Below are 24,102 nucleotides of genomic sequence, written 5' to 3'. Positions count from 1 at the left end.
CAGCATTGAGGAGAATGGGAAGATGTGCGTGAGGGTGGTTTTAATATTTCTGGAAACTTGCTTTAACAAAGGTTGTTTGTTGGGGTTTTTTAGGGGAAATACTTTTAGAATAAATACCTTAGAATCCTTTAAGTTCTGCTAACAGCTGAGTTATGATATGGCTCTAAATTTCTGTGAATGCTTTCCATTACAACATTTGCATAGATGCCAGCGTTCAGCCTTTTTCAGTCACCTGAAAATAAGCTGAAAGTAATAACTAAAAAGAAAAAAATGGATTAAAATATCTATTACTGTTAATCCTTCATTCACCCTTTGATCTAATAGGTTAAGGACATTTTGTGCTTGTTCATTTTGGCTGATAATAGTTCTGAAGACATTTACATTTTAGAACAGGGATTCAATATATATATATAACAGCTGCTTTTTAAATAGAAAGTCTAATTATGCCTATGATTACATTCACTTTTGATTAGTATGTATACAAATCCCTACTACCCTTGTGTATTCAAGCTGAGATGTGGATCACTGGTGCTAAGCTTAAAGTACAAAAGAATAGCTTGACAAAATGTATGGTTAGACCAATGCAAAAAAAAATAAAATATCTGGGTGTAATTTTTGTCTCTAAAGTGCTTTTTTTCCCTGTTTAGTTGCACACAGACCTGGATCCTGGCAGCAGCAAAATCAAGTATATTCTGTCAGGAGATGGAGCTGGAACAATCTTTGTGATCAATGACAAGACTGGAGACATTCATGCAATGAAAAGGCTTGACCGTGAGGAAAAAGCTGAATACACGCTAACAGCCCAAGCGGTCGACAGGGACACAAACCAACCTCTGGAGCCTCCTTCAGAATTCATTATTAAGGTTCAAGACATCAATGACAATGCCCCAGAGTTTGTTGATGGTCCGTATCACGCTACGGTTCCAGAAATGTCTGTTGTAGGTACGTATGTGTAAACATCAACAAACTTTGATTACTCACAGTTTAAACTGTGCCAGTATGCTGTTGAGTTGTTGATGAATAATAAGATATTTATTATGTTGTTAGCATTAATTTGCATATTTACAAATCTCTCCTTGGCCAAAGCTTTCATCTGCAGCACAATAGTGGAGTCCCTTAGTAGTAAGAAAATGACTAACAGATGTATTAATGTGTCTGTCTTTGTCCAACAACACTTTAATGGGTTGAATTTATATTCCCCTTATGATGCTGTACTTAGAGTATTGTTACTGAGAAGGATTTATCAAGATTTGTTCCAACATGACACTCTAATCCTATTGATATTTTGTTGATGTTTAATTATCTGTTTGTGTATTTTCATACACAGATGTAGCACTTGCAGTATGTTGATACATACGTATTTGTTTTCCTCTAAGTGCAACTCTAATCAGCCGAAAACATTGAAATGAATGATGCTCTGTCTGGGAATTGATGGTTAGACTCTAGAGTGGACTTAACCAATTAGCCATAGGATTTGTGTGGAAGATGGAAGGGGAAAACAGAGAAACCTCTGGAAAGAGATGGTGAAGAGGGAAATTAACTGTGTGAAAACAAAGAAAAAGAAAGGAGTAGGAAATAATCTTCTTAATATGTTTTACTTATATTTATTAATTTTGCCGGATTAATGTGAATCTATTTTCTCATGGATTAATAGATTAGATTTTAATCTTTTTTCATAGTTTCTCCTGTGTTCTGTTTGCAAATGTATACATCTATACTTACAGGGGTACGTAATTATGTACTCAGGTCCTCAGTTCCTACTGACACAAACATATCGAGTGCAGAAGACCCGTAGCTGTCACTAAAGCAAAAGGGAAGTAAACCCATTAAACCAAAAGAGTCAATTTCAGAGTTCAGTATAAGCAAAGACATCAAAATCTGGCCATGAAATTCAGAGTAAATTCTAATGTTTGGGGTTTTTTTTTTACTATTAGGTTGAGCATAACATGCTTTTCAGCAATTTGTCTACATCTGTCACAGCAAGATAATTGAAAGAATGCCAAGGCGCTTTGTAAAATAAAGCAGCACCCTATCAAAAAGTTTCAAAACCACCATTCTGTCTTATATAGTTAAAAAGAAGAGGAATGTAAGAAGCCAGAACCATCCTCTCACTCACATTCAGTACAATTAGTTGTACCAGGCCATTTTCAAATGTAAGCATGGTGTGCTGACTAGAAGGTGATACCTGAGCCTTCATTTTTTTAATCAACAATTCTCCAACAGATTTTCATATCTTGGTTGTATTGAATTGCTTGTGCCAAAACTGATATGTGAATTTTCAAGCCTGCACATCAGTTTTTACTAAAACATAGGTTTAATTTGTAAGCTACTTTCAGTTATACAGCAACATAAACATGATACGGACCTGCTTTCAGAATATATTTTTGCCAGGCTCTAGGCAATACAATGGCTAAATTAAATAAAACAAATTAAAGGGAAAAAATAAAATAAAGGAGGAAGTAGGAGAAGGATGAAAGGAAATTGAAAGCAGTTAATCCTTATATGAACGGGACTTGTTTGGTATTCTAGAAAAAAAGAAAATTAATATATATTGAGACAAGGCTGCTTTAAAAGTAATTTGTATCTGTGCATATGAGCAATATTTATAAACCTTAGTAAAGATATGGCTTCTATCCAAGGAGTATTCACAGTACAGAAGATGAGGGGAAAAAAAACCCAACCCAAAACATTGACAGGAAACTAGTCAGAAGATCAGATGAATAAAAATCTAGTGAATTGATTAACATGAGGTTTAAAAGATGGTGAGAGTGCAATGAAAGCAAGAGAGGGGAAATGAAACATGAATAATTTCATTAATGAAAGATAGAGGAAGTGAAACAATTGGGAAAAGTGTTAGGGTGAAGCAGGGAGGGGGGAGGAAATGTAAAGATGGTCATGAGAGATGAATTAGAAGATAAAACTTCATCTGGGGAAACTTCACAGTAGGAGATTGTAGAAGAAATGACCAGTACCTGGACTTAGATGTCAGGTTTTGGAACAGTGAAAAGCTCTGGCTTTTTGAGGATATCATTTCACTATTTCCCCTAGCATGGTGGGGGAAAGAGAAGTAATTCTTCACTGAACTGCCTCGAAATCATGTAGTTCCACATTTTTATGTATCCTTAGGCTGCATGGAAGAGTTTAGTCCAAAATGAGTTTATTCTAACACCACAAATATAGATAGAAAATTGTCATAGATTATCCCAGAGGTCTACCATTTATTACCTTTATTACTGAAATTATGCCAGTTTTGCACATTTATCCCTTATGATGCCTGAACTTTGCATATTTTTCTGTGTGACATTCCTAGGGGTGCACATTTTCAGGCTATTTCTGTGAGGAAGCACAAACATACACGCTTGCACTTTTGTTGAAAAACAAAACCTAATTCTAAACTGTCACCTCAGAACTCAGAGTATGTTTGCCATTGCATTACACGGGTCACAACTGACTGTAAAATCTGTGCAGCATATGCAGTCAAGTCTGCATTGCAATCTCTGCTGGAACCAAGTTTCAAGGCTAGAAAGATGAAGATCAGACTGTTACCCCTTCGCTAATGTTGCTGTTGTTCCTTCTGCCTTCCTCTTTTAACCTGCAGGTAGCAATATCAAGTTGTACTAAATCTCCATAAACTATTTTAAGTTTCTTTAAGTTTTGTTAGTCCTCTAAAAATTACTTTACTTCTCTATAATGTTTATAAGAAAACTGTCTCCTTTCAGAGTTCAGGGATATTTTTTATTTTTTGCCACACTAAGAGTATTTTACTTCCATTATTCACTTACTTAATTCTTCTTAAAGAGATCTCCACCCACTGCTAATTTCAGCCTTGACATTTCTACAACACAGCCATTACTAGTCAGTGTTCTTATGCAGGATAAAAGGTTCCACTAAATCTCTTCTTTCCTGAAAATCCTTATACAAATTCTGGCTGCTCTGAAACAGAAAAGGAAGTCATATGTTATATATATATGTGTGTGTGTGTGTGTGTGTGTGTGTGTGTGTACTTATGTAATGGGGATGCTGGACAAGGTATTTTATTGTTGGACCTCTGTGGAAAGCAATGCATAAAATACAGATGAATGCATTAACCTGTCATTATTCTCTAATGTAATGTTGAGGTTTTAACCCAGTGTGATTTTCCTAATAGCTATATTAGACACTGGTGTTACATTCCTTGCTGGAAGATATGCGTTATATGAACGTCAGTGGTATTTTTGCATGACTGTCTAGGACATGAAAGACACACTATGGGGATGTGAAAACTGTGGTGTATGTACAAACCTTCTGTGTGTGATATGTATGAATGTGTGTGTATGCCAGTATATGAAATTATCACAAGTGCATGACCACAATCCGGCCTGTTAGATTTTTTTGTTACATATCAGTGATATCTGGAAAGTCCTGCTTCGCTATTAAAACAAAAGAAAAGGATTTGCATGGCTTTCCTCCCACTACCTGGTGCAAAGACAATTAGTATTACACTGTGTTATCTCCAGTAGGAATGATGCTCACTTTTCAGCTGTCTTTACAGAACGCACACCCACACACATACTGAGTGGTGTTGTATCGACACTGTGTGCAGAGTTATTTTAAAATAAATTATTTCTCTCTTTGACGAGAGGAGCACATTCCAGAAAAAGTTTTGAGAACTAAATTGAATTTTCCCTTATTTCATCCTTGTATTCCTTTCTTTTTTTTACATAATTCCTATATAATGTACCGTAGTAAACCCTGTTCCCCAACTCCAAAATGATGAATTTGGTTGTAAAAGCTAATAATGTATATGGAGAATATGCTCTTTGCTGAAACTTAGTGCTTTAATTGTTTAATTCTGATATTAATTTTCTTGAGGGATTAAAGATCAAAAAATGAAATCTGTACAATAATTTTATTGTGACAGTATTGCATGTCACAAATAGGAACTAATTTCATTTGTCTGTACATCTTTCTTAATCACTTTTAGATGTAAAGGGATGCACTGGTAATGAAACCCAGTGTAAACCTTTTAAAAAGAGATTCACTTAAGCTTCTGGGTGGAAGAACCCCATGACTTCCCCCCTGCCCCCATTTGTCTAGATGTGTATATATGCCTTCAATGAAGGTAGCTTATTATGTAAATGAATGAGTTATCTTAGAAGATCCATAAGGGTAATTGTAGCTGGATCTGTAGCTTATTTAAAGAAAAGAAAAAAAGAGAGAGGAAAAAAAGAAAAAAGTTGTTTTGGTTTTTTTTTTAAAAAAAGAGAGACACTACACCCAAGTATGTTCTATTTCTGTGTTGCCTTCTTGGCTATGCACAGATGTATGACTTCCCTGAAAGCGTGCTGCAGAGGTGATGATGGAAACAAAAGCGGATACTTTTTCCCAACAGTATAGCAGGATCTTTTTTTCAGGGGCGGGATGAGGAGTGAAATTTCTTGATTTTCTTCTTAGTGAAGCCAAGAGTGTTTAGACAGCTAGTGTCATGTTGAAAGACAGAAGATGACAGAAGTAGAGTGACAAACGTGTTGGTGAAATAAAAAAGGACACAGATGGAAAAAGAACAAAAGCCATAAGGGAAGAGAATTCTTTTATAGTTTGCCTGAATTAAGGTAAACAGACAAACTTTAATAACCTCCAAATATTAAGTCCCCTGACAGTCATAAAAAAAAACCCATCTTGAAATACATGCAGTGGAATCCAGTCTGCCATTACTCTAGAAATGCTTTTGCCTTTAACACTAGAAAAAAATTAACAGTGTGAGAAAGATTAGAATAATATTTTTGTCCCTGAATGTTTCCATGAAAACTATTTAGTGGGGGAAAAAGTCTTTATTGGAAAAGGCTTAGGGTTTCATGCAAGTCAGAATATCAATTTCCAATTTTGGCACAAGCACATCTACTTAGCAATGTTTTCCTTTGGATCGAAGTTTACCCTTGGTTACACTACTGTAAATAAGAAATAATTCAATCTTTTTTTTTATTTTTTCTTCAAAAGCAAACTGGAATTATTTAGTGTATCTATTTATAGTAGAAGTGCACTGTATAAGGTCTAGCTTTTCTTTTCAGTTCTCCTAAAGATATTACTCCTCTTCCAGTTACAAATTGTTTGGAAAAGAACAAAATCTGTTGAATATGAAATCGACATGCAACGCCTCATATGAATAGTGATCAAATAACTAGATAAATTAGAAAGATGCAAGAAAAACCTCACCTGAAATGTTATCAAGATCAACCACACTGTCTTACTGGTTTGTTGGGGTTTTTTTCCCCTCTGTATTCATTGATTTTTTAAGGCACTGAGCATGACTGTTAAATCAATGATAGTTTGTCACAAAATTGTAGAGTAAAAGGACTATATTACTGGGGTCAGCTACAAATTAGCCCAAAGGGTAAATGCAAAGGGAGTGCAAAAGCTAAAGAAAAAAAACAGCAGATGTTTTAAAATATGGCAACAGCTGTTAGAAAATGTATATCTTCATGTTTTCTTGTTCCTCTACTTAGTCATCTTGTGCATAATCAAATTCACTAGCTGTGGTACTGAAGAACATTTTAGATGAAAGATATATTTAGTGAGTGTACATGTCTTTAAAATCTTCTGTACATTCTGTGTGGCTGAGACAGGGTTCCAAAAGCAGAGTCATAAGTAACCTTCAGTAATTGGTTAGGATATTGATTAGGAAAACCAAGACAGTATTCTCCCTAATTTTACTTGTTATTGAGCCTTGAATAAACATTTCTGAGTATGTTGGTGGGGTTTTTTGTTGGTTTTGTTTGTTTGTTTGTTTGTTTTTTGGGATTTTTTTGTACTTTCCATTTCTCATGAGGTCTGATTGAAAATGTCATTATCTTTTTACATTGTTCGTAAATGACCATGATGAGTTCAAGGACCACAGATGAAGTTACAATATTGCTTTTTAGGGGGTTATAGTCTGACCCTTTAGTTGCACTGACCTATATTGTCCTGAATGTATTAAGTTAGTTCATTGACTTTACACAAAATTGCTAAAATCACTGGGATTGCTCAAAATACTTTGTACTAGTGGCAACAAGTATGTGAACATTCAAGTTCTGAAGATACTGCCTGGTTCTTAGAAATAAGCCCTAAACTACCCATGCAAAGTGTGGAGCTGTTAATGTGCAGTGGTTTCTTAGACAAAAAGTGCCTTTTTTCCCTCTCCATTAACTGGCAGCAATTTGTTACAATTTTTCCATTTTTTGCACACATTCATTCCCTTTGCACAAAGGAATGTTTTGCAAATGACACATAGTGAAGTGACATCAGGAAAAAGCCAATTTGGACCAGAGTTGAATTCCTAGCTCCTTTACATCTTCCTGTGATGTTCCTGTTTCACAGGATGAGGACGAACAGACAGACATAGACACATGTTGACCATATGAGGGCAGAGCAAAGAAAATTTTGGCATTTAGGTGCTTGCTTCTCTAGTCCTATGTAATCTACAAGAATCTGTCCTACTGTTATTTTTCCAGGTGATTCTTTTCTCATAGTCACAACTATATATTGTTCTTGTTGCAGATATTCTGCTTCTGAAGTTCTTTGTGGTTCTTTTCATTTATACACTTCACACAGTCATATTTCTGTTCGGTGAATATATGCAAATGAGTCTTTGACTCAGGTTTCTGCTACATGCTCTTTTGGTTGCCACTTTAAATCTACTCTTAACAAGCATTTCTCACAGTTTTTCCAAATTTCACATTTTACAGAAAAGAATGTTCAAAACTGTGGTAGTTTTGTTTTGTTGGCTTTGAAAGCATGCATTTTGTTTCTCCAAACAACTATGCTTGTGACATAAGCCCATTTGCTGGCCAGTGGATGATTTCCTAAGTGGCAAACAGATGAGAGAGAGCCGACTAGTACAGATTTCTGCCAGATTTAGGCTCTGTGAAATACCACAGAATTGGACTGGAATGTATTCTCTCTTTTTTTTTTAGTTATAGGAAACATAGACAAATTCTAACCATGAGTTAGAAAGTTCTAGGTCAAAAAATTAAATCGTGTGGTATTTTTTTTCATAGCAACTTTGATTACTATAACTTACATCACTCTGCTAACACAAAAGATTTAGCTTTAGAATGCTGGAGACCAATAGTCCTCGAACTCTGTTAATTGAGATAGCCTGTGTTAGGCGTCTCTTTGACAGACACACTTGACATTTGGGAAAATGAGATTCAGACGCAATTCAGAACCCATTATTTTATTTTATTTTTTTCCTGGCATTGGTCATTCCCCACCCTGCCCTGAGTTGGTTCCGCTGTCTTTGTATGCTGCTGAATCTGCAGCGCTTGAGGTTTCTTTGTGAATACAGAGCAGCAATTGCCTGTGGAGCTGATGTCAATACAGCTTTCTCATGAATCAGCCAGGAGAGGACTGCTGGCCAGCTGATTCAACTGTACCCGCTCCCTGGGGCCCTCATGGTCTGTGCTGCCATATGCTTGCTCCGCAGTGGCCTAAGGGGGCAATATTTCAAAGTCTGCTTTTGTAACCTGGATTACAGTTACTGGCACTGTAGGCTTCGCTCTACCAAATAAAGCAAGCAGGGCATCAAAGCTGCAAGATTATACCAGCCGTTTTCTGTTTTCATGATAGAAAGGTATAAATGAAAGGATTTCTGCAGTAAACAGCCAGGGCTATTTTATTATTTATTTATACTTGTACACAGTACACCTGAGCATAACCTGAAACTTCCATCGAAATCAACAAGCCTTACCGTACTACCCCCCCGCCTCCCCCTTGGTAATGTAGTGTACAGTGATCATCCAATTTCACTGTCTTTGCCTGGGGACCTCGCAGAATGAATGCTAATGAAATAGTCAATTGATTAGAGACAAGCTGTCTTTCAAAAAGTCCTGAACAAAAGAATAGTTATTTCCCACATCTCTTGCAAATATCAATCAATATTCTATAGTGTGGGTGATATCTAAAGGGAGAATAATAATAAAACAATTAAAAAAATGAAAAGAAAACATTATTCTTTAAGCCAAACATAAAATATATTTTACCCTTCTACTGTTGCCTGTGATGTTACATACTTTATTCTAATCCTAACAAACAGCCACCCAGGGGAATTTATAAAGGAGTATCTGCGGGCTCTCTAATGGCAGCATCTTGTAAGTTGTACCAAGAAAGGCTGCTAACCTTAAAACTGAAAAGGCAGTGTCCTTTCTTATTAAAGTCACACAGGCTAAATCCAAGCAGTAGGTGAAATCAGCAAGGATAATTGCCAAAGAGTTATCTATATCACTAGATTGAATATACATTTCTGATGTTAAACATTTTTATTTCCAAAAGTTCATGTTATAAAAGCAGCATCAGAGTTCTAAAATGATTAATCTGTGCACAAATTTTGTAAAATACACAGTTTATTAGACTTCACAACCATGCTTCCTACAGTCCTCATTATACAGCTGTAAAATGCTGAAGGCTGCCAGCTTGCTCCGTTGTCTGTGGGCTGTACAGAAGGCTTTCTTCTCCTATGCATAGCAAGCACCTTTCATACTTCTGCAGTTACACATTTGCATATAATATATTTTTCCCTTTTCCCTCACATGATGAAAAGTCCTTAAAATGACACATGAGCAATCTAAAAGCATCATTGTGTTATATGTGGTAGGATATTCAGTTGCTCAGAGATTTTGACTCATACACATACTGCATGCTAACATTTTTTCAAGGTTTCATTAACTTTCTAAACTACTCTAAAAATTGCATTAAGTAATATGTAACATTTGGAAGAAATAACTCGGATTTTTGTTCTGCTTATGGAGCTAAACCTGACTCAGTATATCAGAGGTACATGAAAAAAGTATTTTCCTGCTGGAAACAGGAAAGAGTTTCTTGTGGTTTTTTGGCACAGTACTTCATAATTTATTGTAGTGGTTATTTCCTACTGTTGACCAAGCTGCTCCTGTTGGGTTCTTTCAGATCCCTTTATTAAGCCAGATTTTTCAGGTGTTAAAACTTTTGGGTTAGACTATCAATTGTATGGGGCACCATCTGCCATTTGCTGTAGGTCTGTAGAGTACTGGGTTCTCAAATCCTGTGTGTTTCAATGACATCAACAGCGCAACTATATATATAAAACCAACTAGCAAAACAACCAGTAATGCTTTGTTACTCTGCTTTTTAAGATCAGCTTTAAAAAACTGAATATGAAATGATTTGCAGTTTATTGCAGAAATTATATGTATTTGTCTAAATGAGTGCGTAAGTGCACATAGGTCTTTATATATATATATATATATATATTTGGAAAATAATGTAAACAGAAACAAAAGTCTTGCAAGACTTGTGCTTTTCCTATATGTTGATGTGCCAGCTTACATGCCTGAAGTTCCTGGAGGGTTAGTATTATAGATTGGTATGGCCTAATTTGAGTACATACGCGTAAGACAGTAGTCATATGTTAAAACTTAGACATTTGCATTAGCTGGCTAATTTAATTTGGATTCCTCGCTGGTCAACCAAGAACACAGATTCCCATGAAAGGACAATTCTGTTTTCCTCCCTTATACAGAGCAGAAAGCTAGTGCAGCTACGTATCTAATTTAGCCAGTTGAGACCAAAACTGAGTGGTATGAATAACCCTCTTTTCCTTCTTCCTTACCTTAATCATCATAAACAAGATCATGACAGCATCACAGTATTTCACTACTTAGAGTCAAACAAATTACAGCTGGGAAAGACAAATTACCCTATTAGTTAATCTTCCTGTCTTTCTAGGGTTTTCCCTTAGAATACATTATCTAGCATCCTGTGCAATAGAGTGAACTCTTCAGTGAGGAGGATTCTGTTATTTCCCTTGGGGAGCTATTCCTCCTTGTACAATTTCTCATTGTAAGGAAGCTTTTGCTGTTGTTTTTGTCTTTGCAGAAGATTAAATGAAGTCTCCTATCTATGTATTTATATGGTTCTCATCACCCACATATCAGTATTACACCTGTAAAGTACACACATTTTCTTTCTCATTTTTCCCTCTAGGAGTGGCTGTATACAGAACTCTAGTATAAATACAGTAGAATACATTCTGGCCTTCCTGTGTCTCTAGCATGCCAAGCATAAGCTGCCTATAGTTTCCTTTAGTGGATCCTTCTGGCCCGTATCTCCATCCCTTACCGCTGCTTAGGATGTCATCTTTCACCTCCATTAATTTTTCACCACTGAAAGATGTCCACTTACAAAGCAAATACTTACCTATTTTTCACATGCTTTCCTTTAAGTGTGGGAAGATCTGAAAAACCTACACAAGACTACTGTCATCTGTTCTCAAAGCAGTCCTTAAAACTCTTCCGTGATGCCTATGTGCTGTAGGTGCTGTGGGGAAGGTGTGCTAACCTGACAGCAGGTAGGTCAGGCCGCAGCACCGCTGCCTGCTGACAGCATGGCTTCCCAGGACGATTTACATCCTCTTGTCATCTCCCTGTCTCTCTTCAGTTGTCTGCCTGCATTTGTCTGCCCTGGTTCTTGCCTCTTGGAGTCTTTGGGGAGAGGACTTTCTTGACTTATGAGACCTGATCCACATATTTTGTTTTCAGAACTTTGGCAATAATGTAGCTATTAATAATAACAAAAATATAGTCAAGTACTAGTGTAGAAGTTAGGAGTGAAATTATGTATGATCTGCAAAGAACGCTAAACTACTCGTATAACTTACCCACATATATGCATCTGCATAGACACCAAGCTATGCAATTTAAAATGCCAATGATAATATTTTATGTGTGCATTTTACACATATTAGGAAGTCCTGAAGTGCATTACACAGATTTCTATTCCATATAAGATTTGTTTATTTGGTTAGTGAAATCTCTAATTCATAGATTTTTGGTTTAGAAATAGTCTCGTGTAGAATAATCTGAGATGATAAGGCTTAAAACTATGTTTTTGTATTTTAAAAATCAGCAACAATGAAAAACAAATAAGAATAAGTTTCTTAAGCTTTGAGGCAGTAATAATTTACATGTCAAGAAGTTATACAGGTTTTTATGAGATTATTGCAGTTTTATTCAATAAAAAATTGTTACCATGACAACAACTGTCATGCTACCTGTGAGATTATAGCAAAGAAGGACAGTGAAGAAAAGGCTTCATTTTGGAAAGAATGCTTATCTGACCTGCTGAATGCAAACAATGCTTTGCTGTGACCGCTACCGACTGCAGGGCTACTATCAGCCAAACTCAAAATCTAGCTGGAGATGTGAAGCGCAGTGATTCTTTTAGAAAAACAAAACAGTTTGTAAATAATGGTAGATCTTTTTCATGCATATATACTCTTAATGCCCTGTCAGACTGGTTATCAGATCTTCTGAATGGAATGGAGATTTCAGCCTGTCAGGGTTTGGGAAGAGGAGGAAAGAGTGAGTGAGACCAAAAAGGGCATCAGAAAAGGAAAAAAAATGCCGAAGTCCCTGGGCAAATGAGAAAACATGGTCCCACTATATTGCATTATGGTCACATTTTTTTATTTTTACCAGCCATTACAATCTTTCAACAAAATGGTTGCTTCATTGAATATGGATTCATGTAAATTTCTGGCAACAGCTATGCGTTACCTCCTCTAGAACATACAAGTTTGGGGGTTTTATTGTTGAATTTTTGGTTGTTTTTTTCTTTCTTTTTTCCCAGAACACACATTTCACTGCCACACCAAAAAATTTGCTTTCCGACTCCCTGTGGCAGCATATGCATTTTTCTTTCTGACTAATGTGCAGAATTTGTACCCTGACTTGCACATAAAAACACAGCCAAAACAACAGAAGAGCACTAGCTGAGCACACACATCTTATTTTTATGATAGCTTTTAATCTCAGTTTGCCAGCAAATGCAGGCTTTCTTACCTAGCCATATAAAAATACTTTTATTGCTAATTGCTTCTCTGATTGCTAGCCTGTTGCAAAGAGAAACTATGAAACCTGACACTAAAACAATCAGCAATGGTTAATGGTGAAATCACATTAGAAGTATTCATTAATTAAAATCTGTTGAATCTCTTCGCAGTCCGTGTTTAATCGCAGGGTCATTAGCATCGCAAAAGTGTACCTCCGAAAAAAATGCAGCACGTTTTTTTAACAGAACATCTTAAAATTTGCCTCATCTATTGAAAAGATGGTTTTGTTTTACATAAGGAAATATTAGGAACATAAATTAAAAAAGAAACAGTGATTATGTTGTTGGGCCAGATTATATAAAACTGCTATATTATTGTAATTAGGACAACAGTGACTTGGACTATAATAGTGGCTTTCTTGTAAAAATGGCACCATTTCAAATTTATAGTCTCTAGCTAAATGAGTTTGTTGTAGCATTGACAAAGAAACAAACACAAGCCAAATGCAGTCAAAATTAAACACAAACAGAAACCTTAGCTGTTTTTTTGTTGGGTAGAACCCAGAATGTTGTTTCTCAAAAAGCATTTACTTAATAAATGCTCTTCCCTACATTCTTACTGTTTTTTCAATCAGTAATTTTATTTTTAAAACTTTAAACACATTATGCATGTAAAAATATTTATGTACACGCGGTTTATAACTGCAGAGTCTGTAGTGGAGTAAAATCCTGCTTAAATATCAATAATTCAAAGCTCTAGACCAAAGCACAGAGAGTTCTGCTGTGTTCGGGAGATTGTCTAAGTATCAGCCATGGTGGCTCTGAGTTCCTTTTTTCTGCATTATTTTTCACCCTTAGTTCTCCAGACCTCCAAAGCTTAGGTGGATAGGGTTCTGTCGCTTGTGGGAGTGGGACGGGTTGCCACTTCTGGACCGTTACCTTCTTGCAGGGGAACCAGAGCAGCACTGGTGTAGCAATGCCATCCACAGCTGCAGAGGGGACAGTTTGCTCTCTGACATACTTCTTATTGCCAATGTGAACATATTAATGTGGCATGTTTCACACCTGCAGAAGATTTGATTCAAGGCGTAACACACAAAAAAAAAAAACCAACAAATTAAAGGAGATAAAATTTAAACTATGTAAAACCTTAACTAATTTCAATAGTGGAAGTAATTTATTTGCTTTCTGTTTCATGATTGCTTGCATATTTCATAAATAATTTTCATCAATAAGGTTTTAAGGAGCAAATTGCTGAATTGTAGTGACCTCAGAATTGTGTATGACAGAAATGAAGTGCTAAGTGGCAGAGACTGGCAGTGTAAGAAATTGATTTCTAAGGGCTGGGAGAATATCTTATTTTTTTGTTCCCTTCATTAGTTTTATTATGTGAGATTATAGTCATGTAAGGGGAAAAAAAAGAAGGGTATGTCACATGCCTCCCCTGTTTTGTGTATATAAACAGTGAATGGGAATAGTAACTATTATGTCTGGTTTTATAAATTTCAGATAAACTTGGGGCCTCAATAAGCAATTAAATTATTTTATATCATAAGAAATAAATATTGAGAGCTGAGCATTAGGATTGGAAGCAATGTTAGACAGATTGCCTCTTTTTACTATGGTGTATTCAACTTCAGTATCTAATGAACACTTGGGATAAAGGATACTTTTATCAAAGAATCAACATACCCATTTAAGTTTTGAAAACTTGAAATAAATATCTATAAAATTCTTCAAAATTCTCAAGTGAAATAAGAAAACGATAGGCATTATATATCAAATCTTTCTAAACAAGCAATATAATTATTTCTGAAGTCCTTTGAAATGAGAGCCAGCTAGGCAAATCAAACACAATCTCAAAGAAGTCAACACTTCTTTAACTTATTTTTAAATAACTTCTTTATTTTCTTTTGTGTATAAATTATATCATGGAAACAAAATGAAACAGCCTAGATAAAATACTTTTACAAAAATTTTCACTGTTCTATGATGAGCCTTATTTTATTGCAGCCCTGTCCTATTGTATGATATTCTGCGCAAACCTCTTTTGTTTTGTAATCTTCTAAAAGAGAAGATTTATGATAGCATCCATGGAAACGTAGTACATCTCCTGCTACTGCAGTTTGAATCTAGCTGAAGAAAGCACTGTCCTCTACGTTCATATTTGTTATCATGCATGGGACAGCAGCTGTGAACTGCAGGGAATGTCCTGCTGGGATGGTGGGGCAGTAGCCTGAATCCCATGAGAGGGGAGGTACAGCTCGGCTAAGAGATTGCTTTCTGTAGGAACATCGTAACAGAGAACTTGTAACTGTTGTAAGTTACAGAAAGTGAGCCAAAGAAACCTTAAATATGTGCGACAATTCTAACAGCTACTACTTTTCAGGCTTTGTAACTACTGTGGGCAAGCCACAAAAGGTCCTTTTGATCCTCTGCTCTTGCATCAGCCAAATTCAAGCTTCCTGCATACTTCCTTGTCATTGCTCCCTATTTTATTCACTGTAGCCTATGCCATGGCCTCTGAGTATGCCTCGTGGTTGCTTCCCTGTTACTGTTTTCATTCATCTCTGTGTGAAGGAGGTCATTCAGGATATCATCTATAGGTTGAGGCTGCTGTGCTAGCTACAGGGCTGGGGGCCACATTTGTGTCATCTATCCCCTTTATCATTTTCATTCAAAGCTACCAGGCATTGCCTATTAGTGTCTGGGTGTACAGCAAAATTTGGAATTGGTTAGACAACAAATTTCTGATGTTAATTCCTTACAAACCAACCATCAAGTTGAGGATAAAGTCTGTTTCTCATGCCCAGTGGCAGGTTAAAGGTTATTATATTGAATGTTAGGTATAAGATCACCTTTCAACATCAAAAACAGTTAAGCTTAAAAACATGAACAGTACATGCTTACAGAAACAGGTTAGCAAGCATCTGCCAAAGATAGATGCAACATAATATTCATCAGCATTGGATTCCTTTTCCGTGTTGTATGCATCAGCTGCAGGCCACGTGGATTCTTCTGGACCCTGCCGAGCAGCAGGAGGGGTGCTGGTGGGGCATTTTTCCTTCCAGATGAGGCCATGGTAGAGCCTGCATAACGGCCAGCTGATCTGCTTCCCTTCATTGATGTCACCCCCCTCTAAGAATAGATAAATTCACAGTGGTAGCCAAAATTAATTACCAGTACACGACATTGGCATTTTTTTCTCTAGTGACATGTGTTTCTGCAAGCTGCATTCCCTTCCCGGGGAATAATCCCATTATTCCCATGAACCAAACCTGCCACAACTTCAGGCGCTGCAGAACTTCCACTCCATAAGTGAGGTTTCTCCATCCCTCTAGACAATCCAGCATTTTGCTAGCCCTGTGTCTTGCCCTGATGTTTGAAGTGGCCAGGTGGGAAAGGGTGAAATGGAAGCTATTGAGTGATATGCACGTTATCTCTAAAACATGCACACATTTTAAATAATTTATGTGTAGTGTAAAGAACAAAACTGCCCAAAGCTGTAGCAGCAATATGCCCTACAGAGAACGAACAGCAAGTGCAATGCAAGGACATGCCAAAGGGATCTCCTCTCCCTTTAGTTTAATGTTTCTGTCCTGAAGTGACATGTAATTTGGATTCAACAGCACACAAAGTATGAGAAAGAAGAGGAGGCTATTTTTATTAGCACACCCAGAAAGGGTGATATTTTGGTGAGTGCTATAATTCTTTTCCTTCCTGAACATAAGAAACATAATTCAGCCCTTAACCTCTCTCTTACTCTTGCTTTCTCTCCCTCATAGATATTGTCTTTATTGTTAGCCTAATTAATGTCATCATTATATTTTTAGGGGGAAAAAAAGTCTCTGTAGCAAGCTTAATGTAACTGACTGAGTTTCATTTGATTTTGCTTCTTACAGAAATGGCAAGTGCAATGTTGCCTAAGAAATAAAAAGGGCAATTTCCTTTTTTTTTTTTTCTTCTATTTTTTTAGTCAGAGTATGGGATTTATAACTCTGGCTAGACAATGGCCTCCTCAGTGGCAGAGACTCATTTCAGAGACAATAGATGTTGTCCTACCTCTGTCACTGTGGCCACATCAAACCATTATTATGGCTGCAAGCCAAGAGAAGAAAAAAGAAGCCTTTTTATTATTGCTTTTCTACGTGGTCTTTGTAACTTGTCAAGGTTCTTTCAAATGTGATTTTGCAAATCTTAAATGCAACATATTATATTGTATTATTAACCTTGTATTTCACATCCCTTTGATATGACTCCTTTGCAAATGCTTGAAGTCTACAGAGATTTATCAGGTAGCTTTAAATGCATTCTACAAAGAAACTTTAAATAATACAGCTACTAAAAAGGTGTGGTTTTTTTTAACCCGGACATTCACTCTACTGGCATATATAATCTTGAAAAACATTTCCTTTGTGTTCAAAAGTGATATTTTAAGTTGTTAATGTTTTGTCTTCTTTTATTATTGTCATACAACTCACAAGGAAATTAATATTTGTTTCAAATTATTTTTTGTTATGCAAATTTCAAGTAAGTGTGTAAACATTAATTGTGTATATTTTTTTAACTCAGGCACCTTTGTTACTAAAGTAACAGCTACAGATGCAGATGATCCAGTTTATGGAAACAGTGCCAAGCTGGTTTATAGCATTCTGGAAGGACAGCCTTACTTTTCTATTGAGCCGCATACAGGTGGGTGACTCTGACCATGAATCCCTGGGCTATACTTACACAAGTGACTGTGCCTCTTACCTGTTTCATATAATATACTTAAACAGGGAGCATAAGTAGATGTATGATGTAACCAAGTTATAACATGTGTCTCACTTGTATTCCATCAGAGTCTGATCATTGAAAAGACAAAGAAAAATCTGTATTAATGATAATGTAAGTAATGGTGATGCTAATATTACAGAAACTACTGAAGCAAAAGCAAAGGTAGTGAAAGTGCCATGTGGCTTGTGACTGATTAGGGATTGAAAGACTTGGCGTGAGGGAATTAATGAGCATAACATGCTTTTCAATATGAGACTATGGTATTTCCAGTTAAAGTACAGTTTAGCTTGGGTATTTTTGTGAATATATTGTGTGTTTTCATTAAAAATGCTTTTTTCTTGTTTGATTGAGTGGATGAGGGAAAGAAAGAACACGATACTGAGTGTTGGTATGAAGTTTTATTAGTATGCATTTAGGATGACTTTATTTCTCAGTGGTTTTAAAGTCTTGAAAGTCATCTGAAAGAAATGCCAATAAATCCATTTCTTGTTCTTTTCTGTACATGTGTCGTACTTACAACAAATTCATTTAGTTATGTCTGAGAAGTGGGGTTTTTTTAAGTGATTTAATAATATTTCTTATATTCTTTCACCAGTTACTAGAAGCTGGTTTTAATCACTGTGAGTCAAGCAGCTGTGATCTTCTAAGGAGAAGAAAACTATAACTAATTTTAAAACATAAAAACCACACATGAACATATATGACCACAAAGGAGTAAAGCAGGAGAACAAATTCTTTTCCTTGTGCAGATTAACAGAATTATTAAATAAATGTTAGGAGAAATTATTAAAGGATGCTTTTGGTAGATCAAGTGTGCTAAATTTTCTTCCAATATTAAACAGAGTACTCTTAGACTCTTTGAAGTCCAGAAGTTCTGTAACTCTTTCTGGTGAGATTGTATGGGAAAAATTATTTCCCTTTCCTAGAAGTGTCCGGATTTGCAGGGACTTTAGGTAACAGTGTAAGTCAACAAATTTTAATAGATTAATGGATTAATCCTGTAAAGTATTTTCTTCTGATAAAAAGACAGCTATCCTCAACGTGTAAACAATCTCTAGAATGCGATTCAGTATTTTATTTTATGCTCCTTGTAAAACAGAATTTTGCAAAGAATAATTCTGCACAGCGCAATGGAAAAACAGTAGCTTCTTTCAAAAATAAGTATGTCAAGAGTGTTATTAATGAAGCTCCTTAGTTCGTGCTGGCTGATTTGTCACAAGTCATGTGAAAATAAAACTCTGAATAGACCCCTGACAATCAAGTATCAAAATATGTGATTTGGTTTTCTTTAATATTGCAAATTATTGCATGAAATAATGACTTGAGTTAGCTGTCTCAATTAGAGGGGGATTAGCTGAAGGCTCTTTTTCACAGGGACAGTTAGTGCTTTAGCATGGGAACACATCAGCTTTCATAGAGGAGCTGAATCTACAAAGATTTTTCACTTCTTTCACACAAAACCAGCTTCAAAAATATTTCAAATGTAAAAAAAAAAAAAAAAAGTTTCATTTTACTCAGGTTTATTATTTGTATTGCATTAACACCTTATGCTTAATCCACTGAAGTAACTATTCATCACCTAGGAAAGTGATTTCCATTATCATGAAAGCCAGAAAAAACTCCAAAGTTTTTTGGTGAACCCGAAAATCCTGATTTTTCTCGTGTTTGACTAGCATTGAATTCCCTCTCTACCTTCATTTCCAGTTACAAATATTCCTTTGAGTAGCAGTTCAGTTACCTTGAAAGTTATGATGGTTTCTAACAGAAATTTAATCATAAAGAATGCAACTGTGGCTTTGCCAGAGTCCCTGAGTAAGTGGCTTCATATTGTGGAGCTACTTCTGAACGCGTCAGCGGTTTCACATTCCCCATTTTTCTAGAGGTATGGAGGACATCAGTTTGGTTCTTCTCTAAGTCATTGCAACTGGATGAGTTTAAGTACTGAGGCCATCCTCTGTTTCTTTGCCATCTTTTTGTAATGGCCTTCATCTGTAGTGTAGATACCATAGTACTCTTACAGCCACCCAGAAATAGTGTGTTGCCTCCCGAGTATGCAGTCATTCCTATGATATTAGACAGACCTATCCATTGCTTGTAGTGTTTTAAAATTTGCAGAAGTTGTTCTTTTGCCTCAGATGTGTCTTCCTTCACTTAGAGAAATCTTCTTCGTACTAAATGTTCGGTTGTGTAGAGCCCTGCAGCATACATTTGTTTAGGATATGTAAACAATAAATATACATAGAAATGTAGTCATTAAGCAAACCAGATGCAGGTAGTCATGTAGAAACTGCAGCTGCATATTATACAGGGTGAAAAAGATCGCTCTAAACCCAGCAGCCTTGTAGTTGTTCTTCAAAAAAGGAGTGTTGATTTCAAAAAACGTAAGGAACTATGCGGCATATTTTCTTCGTAATACCAGAATTTTGGAGCAGGGGTGTAATAACGTTTATTACATACCAGACAGAGGTTTATGGGTTGTTACACACAGTCTCAAAACACCAATAGTATTATGCTAAGATAGCTACAATTTTGCAGTAGCTTGTGGCACTGTATGTTTTACCTTTTAGAGGTAGTGATGCATAAAACATGCACACTAGTTTAGCTGCTATACAGTTTGGATAGTAGTGCTGTTGCTGTGGGCAGATATGGTGGACATTTTTACGAGAAAATGTCCAAAGCAAATAGAAAGTATGTAGATGTTTGATTGTTTCTCTATGTTTATCCAACTTTAGCAATGTGAACCATCACAACTCTTAGTAACTAGGCTGGGAAAGCACATTATCTTACACATTCAGAAGTTTTCATGTGGGATGGATACTATTATGACACTGTACAGATTAAAGCAGCACAGCAAGGTATAGCAGCATGTTATCCAAAAGAAATCAAAACTGAAGATGATCCTCCAAGTGTGGAAGATATTTTAGGGTTTGGAGTATATTTGCAGTTTGGGGTGTTTTGTTAGATTTGGGTTGGGTTTTTGGTTGTTTTTTTTTTTTGGGGGGTGGTTGTTTTTTGGGTTTTTTTGGTAAGGGAAGGGGGAGAGATGTGGATGTGTATACAGCTACATTTTCTATGTGATTACATTTCGTTAGTGTCTCTGCTAAGTTGAAAACCTTTCTAATTCACTTGAAACATCATTGTTTCTGAATGCAGATATTGTGTCTAGAATTGTGTCTTTCCCCAAATGGAATCAACTGTTTTAAGAGCTGGACTGTGTTAAACCGATCCACTTCTGAATGTAAACATTTTAGGAAGGAGCAGCCCCCTCCACCATCACAGACTAGGAGCTGACCTGCTGGGGGGCAGCTCTGCAGAGAAGGACCTGGGACTGCTGGGGGACAGCAAGTTGCCTGTGGGCCAGCAGTGTGCCCGGGTGGCCAAGGAGGCCAGTGGGATCCTGGGGTGCATGAGGGGGACCGTGGCCAGCAGGTGCAGGGAGGTGATCCTGCCCCTCTGCTCTGCCCTGGTGAGGCTGCACCTGGAGCGCTGTGTCCAGTGCTGGGCTCCCCAGTTCAGAAGAGACAGGGAACTGCTGGGGAGGGGCCAGTGAAGGCTATGAAGGTGATGAGGGGACTGGAACCTCTCCCTTATGAGGAAAGGCTGGGAGAGCTGGGCCTGTTCAGCCTGGAGAAGACTGAGAGCAGGTCTTACCAATGCATGCAGAGAATGGGGCCAGGGGCTTTTCAGTGGTACCCAGTGGCAGGACAAGGGGCAATGGGCACAAACTGCAGGACAAGGGGCAACGGGCACAAACTGCACCACGGGAAGTTCCAGCTGAACATGAGGAAGAACTTCTTTACCCTGAGGGTGACAGAGCCCTGGCACAGGCTGCCCAGGGAGGCTGTGGGGTCTCCTTCTCTGGAGACATTCAAAATCCACCTGGACGTGGCTGTGCAGCCTGCTGTAGGTGACCCTGCTTTAGCAGGGGGTTGGGCTAGATGATCTCCAGAGGTGCCTTCCAACCCTGACAGCTCTGTGTGATTCCATGATTTTATGCCATTCATGGGAGTGTATCAAATGTTATCAAAAGTATAGTTACTTAGAGCTCATCTAGTTACTATTTTTCTAGGTGCCTGGCCTTTCATTAGCTTTGTCTATTAGGAGTTAAGATCAGATTTGGATCTGTGCAGGTGCCAGCACCAGGGCAGCTATAGATAAGCTGTACTAACTATAACTTTTCATTTCCTGGCTCAGACTAAAGATTGTCTGACCTTGCTGCTTAGTTTTAATGGTATGCTGAGAGCTCACCATCAGGAATAAGCCAAATCATGCCTCCCAATTCCTCTTTTTTTCTGTAGTACTCTGAATAAACAGAGGGAGCAAAGGTGTAGGATATGGCTTCGCTCCTGTGGTAGAAAGAGTTGCTACACCTGAGGGTAAATGTGAGGAAAGCAGTTGCTTACATTCTGCTTTTTTGTTCCTACCTATTTGACATTAACTATGTGTAGTCCTTATCTGAATCACAGTCTTGGTTGAAACTCTGACTTTACTCTCAACCTCCTTGCTGAAACAATTCTATAATACAGGGTGCACAGAGGCAAGTATTGGTAAGTGACCTATAAAACAATAATTTTCCATTACCTTAGATGAAAAATGCATATACTTCTGTAATTCCAGTACGCAAGTTCTTCTGTGTGAGTTATAGATACATGAAAGAAAGTAATTCAGAAGTTATTTTTCATTCAGTGCTCTGAATTGACTTAGGGTAAATGCTTTTTTGATGGCTTGTTCTGAATAATTTTCACTTTTTGTAGATGAATTTTCATATAGCTACGGGTTTTGTTGGATAGAGAGTAAATATAAATAATACATTACAAAGATACAGATTCAGTTTTTTTTCTACAAGACACTAAACTTACAACATGATGAGATCAGATTAGTAATGAAACTCATGGTGAACTAAAATGTATTCCATAAATCATTATAGTTACATCTGACTAACTGAAGTCACATACCCTGACTAGTGTGTGTTATTTGTAAAGGCTTTATATGTTGTATATATTGTATGTATTCTCTTATAATCTAAATAATGACAACCACAGTGCTGGGGAATGGGGTTCCTTAAGACTTCTAGAAGTAGCTAAAGTACACTTCTTTCTTTTAAGTTTTTCAAGATCTAATATAGATCATGACTCTCAGTTTAAAAATGAACTTATCATAATGGAACATAATATAAAGTGACATGGTGTTCTACAATATAGGAATGGCAAAGAAAATACATTGTCAGCTGTTTCTGACTTATTTACGTTTCACATGAACATAAATAATGTCAATCCTACACATACCTGAAACATAGTTATATGAAGAAGGCAAATTACGCCAAATGCCCTACTGCAATGAAAAACGCATTGCATTATTCAAGCAAAAACCTTTACTATATATGAAAAAGAATAGATTTTAAACGCTGCCATCTTGGATATAGTCATTTGGTACAAAGCCAAAGTTCAAGTTAGTACAGCTTGGAACAGGAGACCTAGAAAATAAAAACTCTCCTAATAGAATGTGGATATTTCTTTGGAGAATGAATATTTTTTTTTTCTTTCACACCCACCCACCCACCCACCCCATATACCTAGCTTTTACTTTCAGGTGAAAGTGCATATGCTTTAATCAACAGAGCTATTAATGATTTAGTATATGGTCCTCTCTGGACCACAGTGTTGAACCTGTGGTTCTGAAATCAGAACATAAATAAGTAGGCCTAGGCGGAATGAGAACAGCATTCAGCAGAAGTCAGGTCTTAATCTTTTCTTTTAATTCGCTTCCTTTATTATCTTCCTTCATCTATACCTTGACATACAGTCCAGCAAAATAAAAACAAGTAAGGTAACAAGAGGATATATGACAGCAACTTCCGAGTTACACCTATTTTTGTGATGTTTCAGACTATTTCTTCCATCTGGTTGTTAATGTCCAGTTTGTTAGTAGTGGTACATATCAATGATAGCACAAGCTGCCCTCAAAATACTGCATGTAGTATTCATGAGACCCCTCATCATAAGAAAGACTGCTGAAATACTGAAGAAAGTTCAAAGCAGGGTAGCTAAGGTGAGAGAATATTACTTATAATGGAAGTTTGATTGAACTTAATTTGTTTAAACTGGATTAAGAGGTGATTAAAGCAGGGTATGAAATCACTGCACAAATATTTGAGAAGTGTTAACAAGAGAGGCACAGGGACTATTTCTGTAATTACTCATGGTAAAATGACTAAGTAGCGTTTTCAAACTAGAGAGAGACGGGAAAACAGTTTTGATAGAGGAAGTAATCTGGAACTGTAAGGGGGAAGTAATGAGATGCTAGGAACAGAACGAACTTGTGTTCAACAGAGCCTTTCTAAACAGTTCAGTTTCTAAACAGTTTAGATTTAAACCCTCATGGGATTAGTGTGGAGAAAGAACTTGTTTGACATTAGTCCGAGCCTGGATTGAGCTGCTGCTTTCTAGCTCATTTTACGTACTAGTTCTGCTGTGATATCCTTGCTAACTACTACAGATTTAAAGT

The 24,102-nt window shown here is 36.8% G+C and overlaps 1 protein-coding gene across 4 annotated transcripts in view; it reads left to right on the top strand.

Annotated features, from left to right (window-relative positions):
* CDH8 (cadherin 8) overlaps window positions 1-24,102 on the top strand; it is a 230,399-nt gene that overhangs the window by 129,255 nt on the left and 77,042 nt on the right. For all 4 annotated transcript variants that reach the window (XM_080411176.1, XM_080411177.1, XM_080411179.1 and 1 more), the window contains exons 4-5: window positions 648-942; window positions 17,395-17,514. In XM_080411176.1, the coding sequence (XP_080267302.1) occupies window positions 648-942; window positions 17,395-17,514 (415 nt within the window). The remainder of the gene's footprint in view (window positions 1-647; window positions 943-17,394; window positions 17,515-24,102) is intronic.

The sequence above is a fragment of the Falco punctatus genome (genome assembly GCF_963210335.1).
Source record: "Falco punctatus genome assembly, chromosome: 14".
NCBI classification, from domain to species: Eukaryota; Metazoa; Chordata; class Aves; order Falconiformes; family Falconidae; genus Falco; species Falco punctatus.
This window is presented reverse-complemented; position numbering and strand designations above follow the sequence as displayed.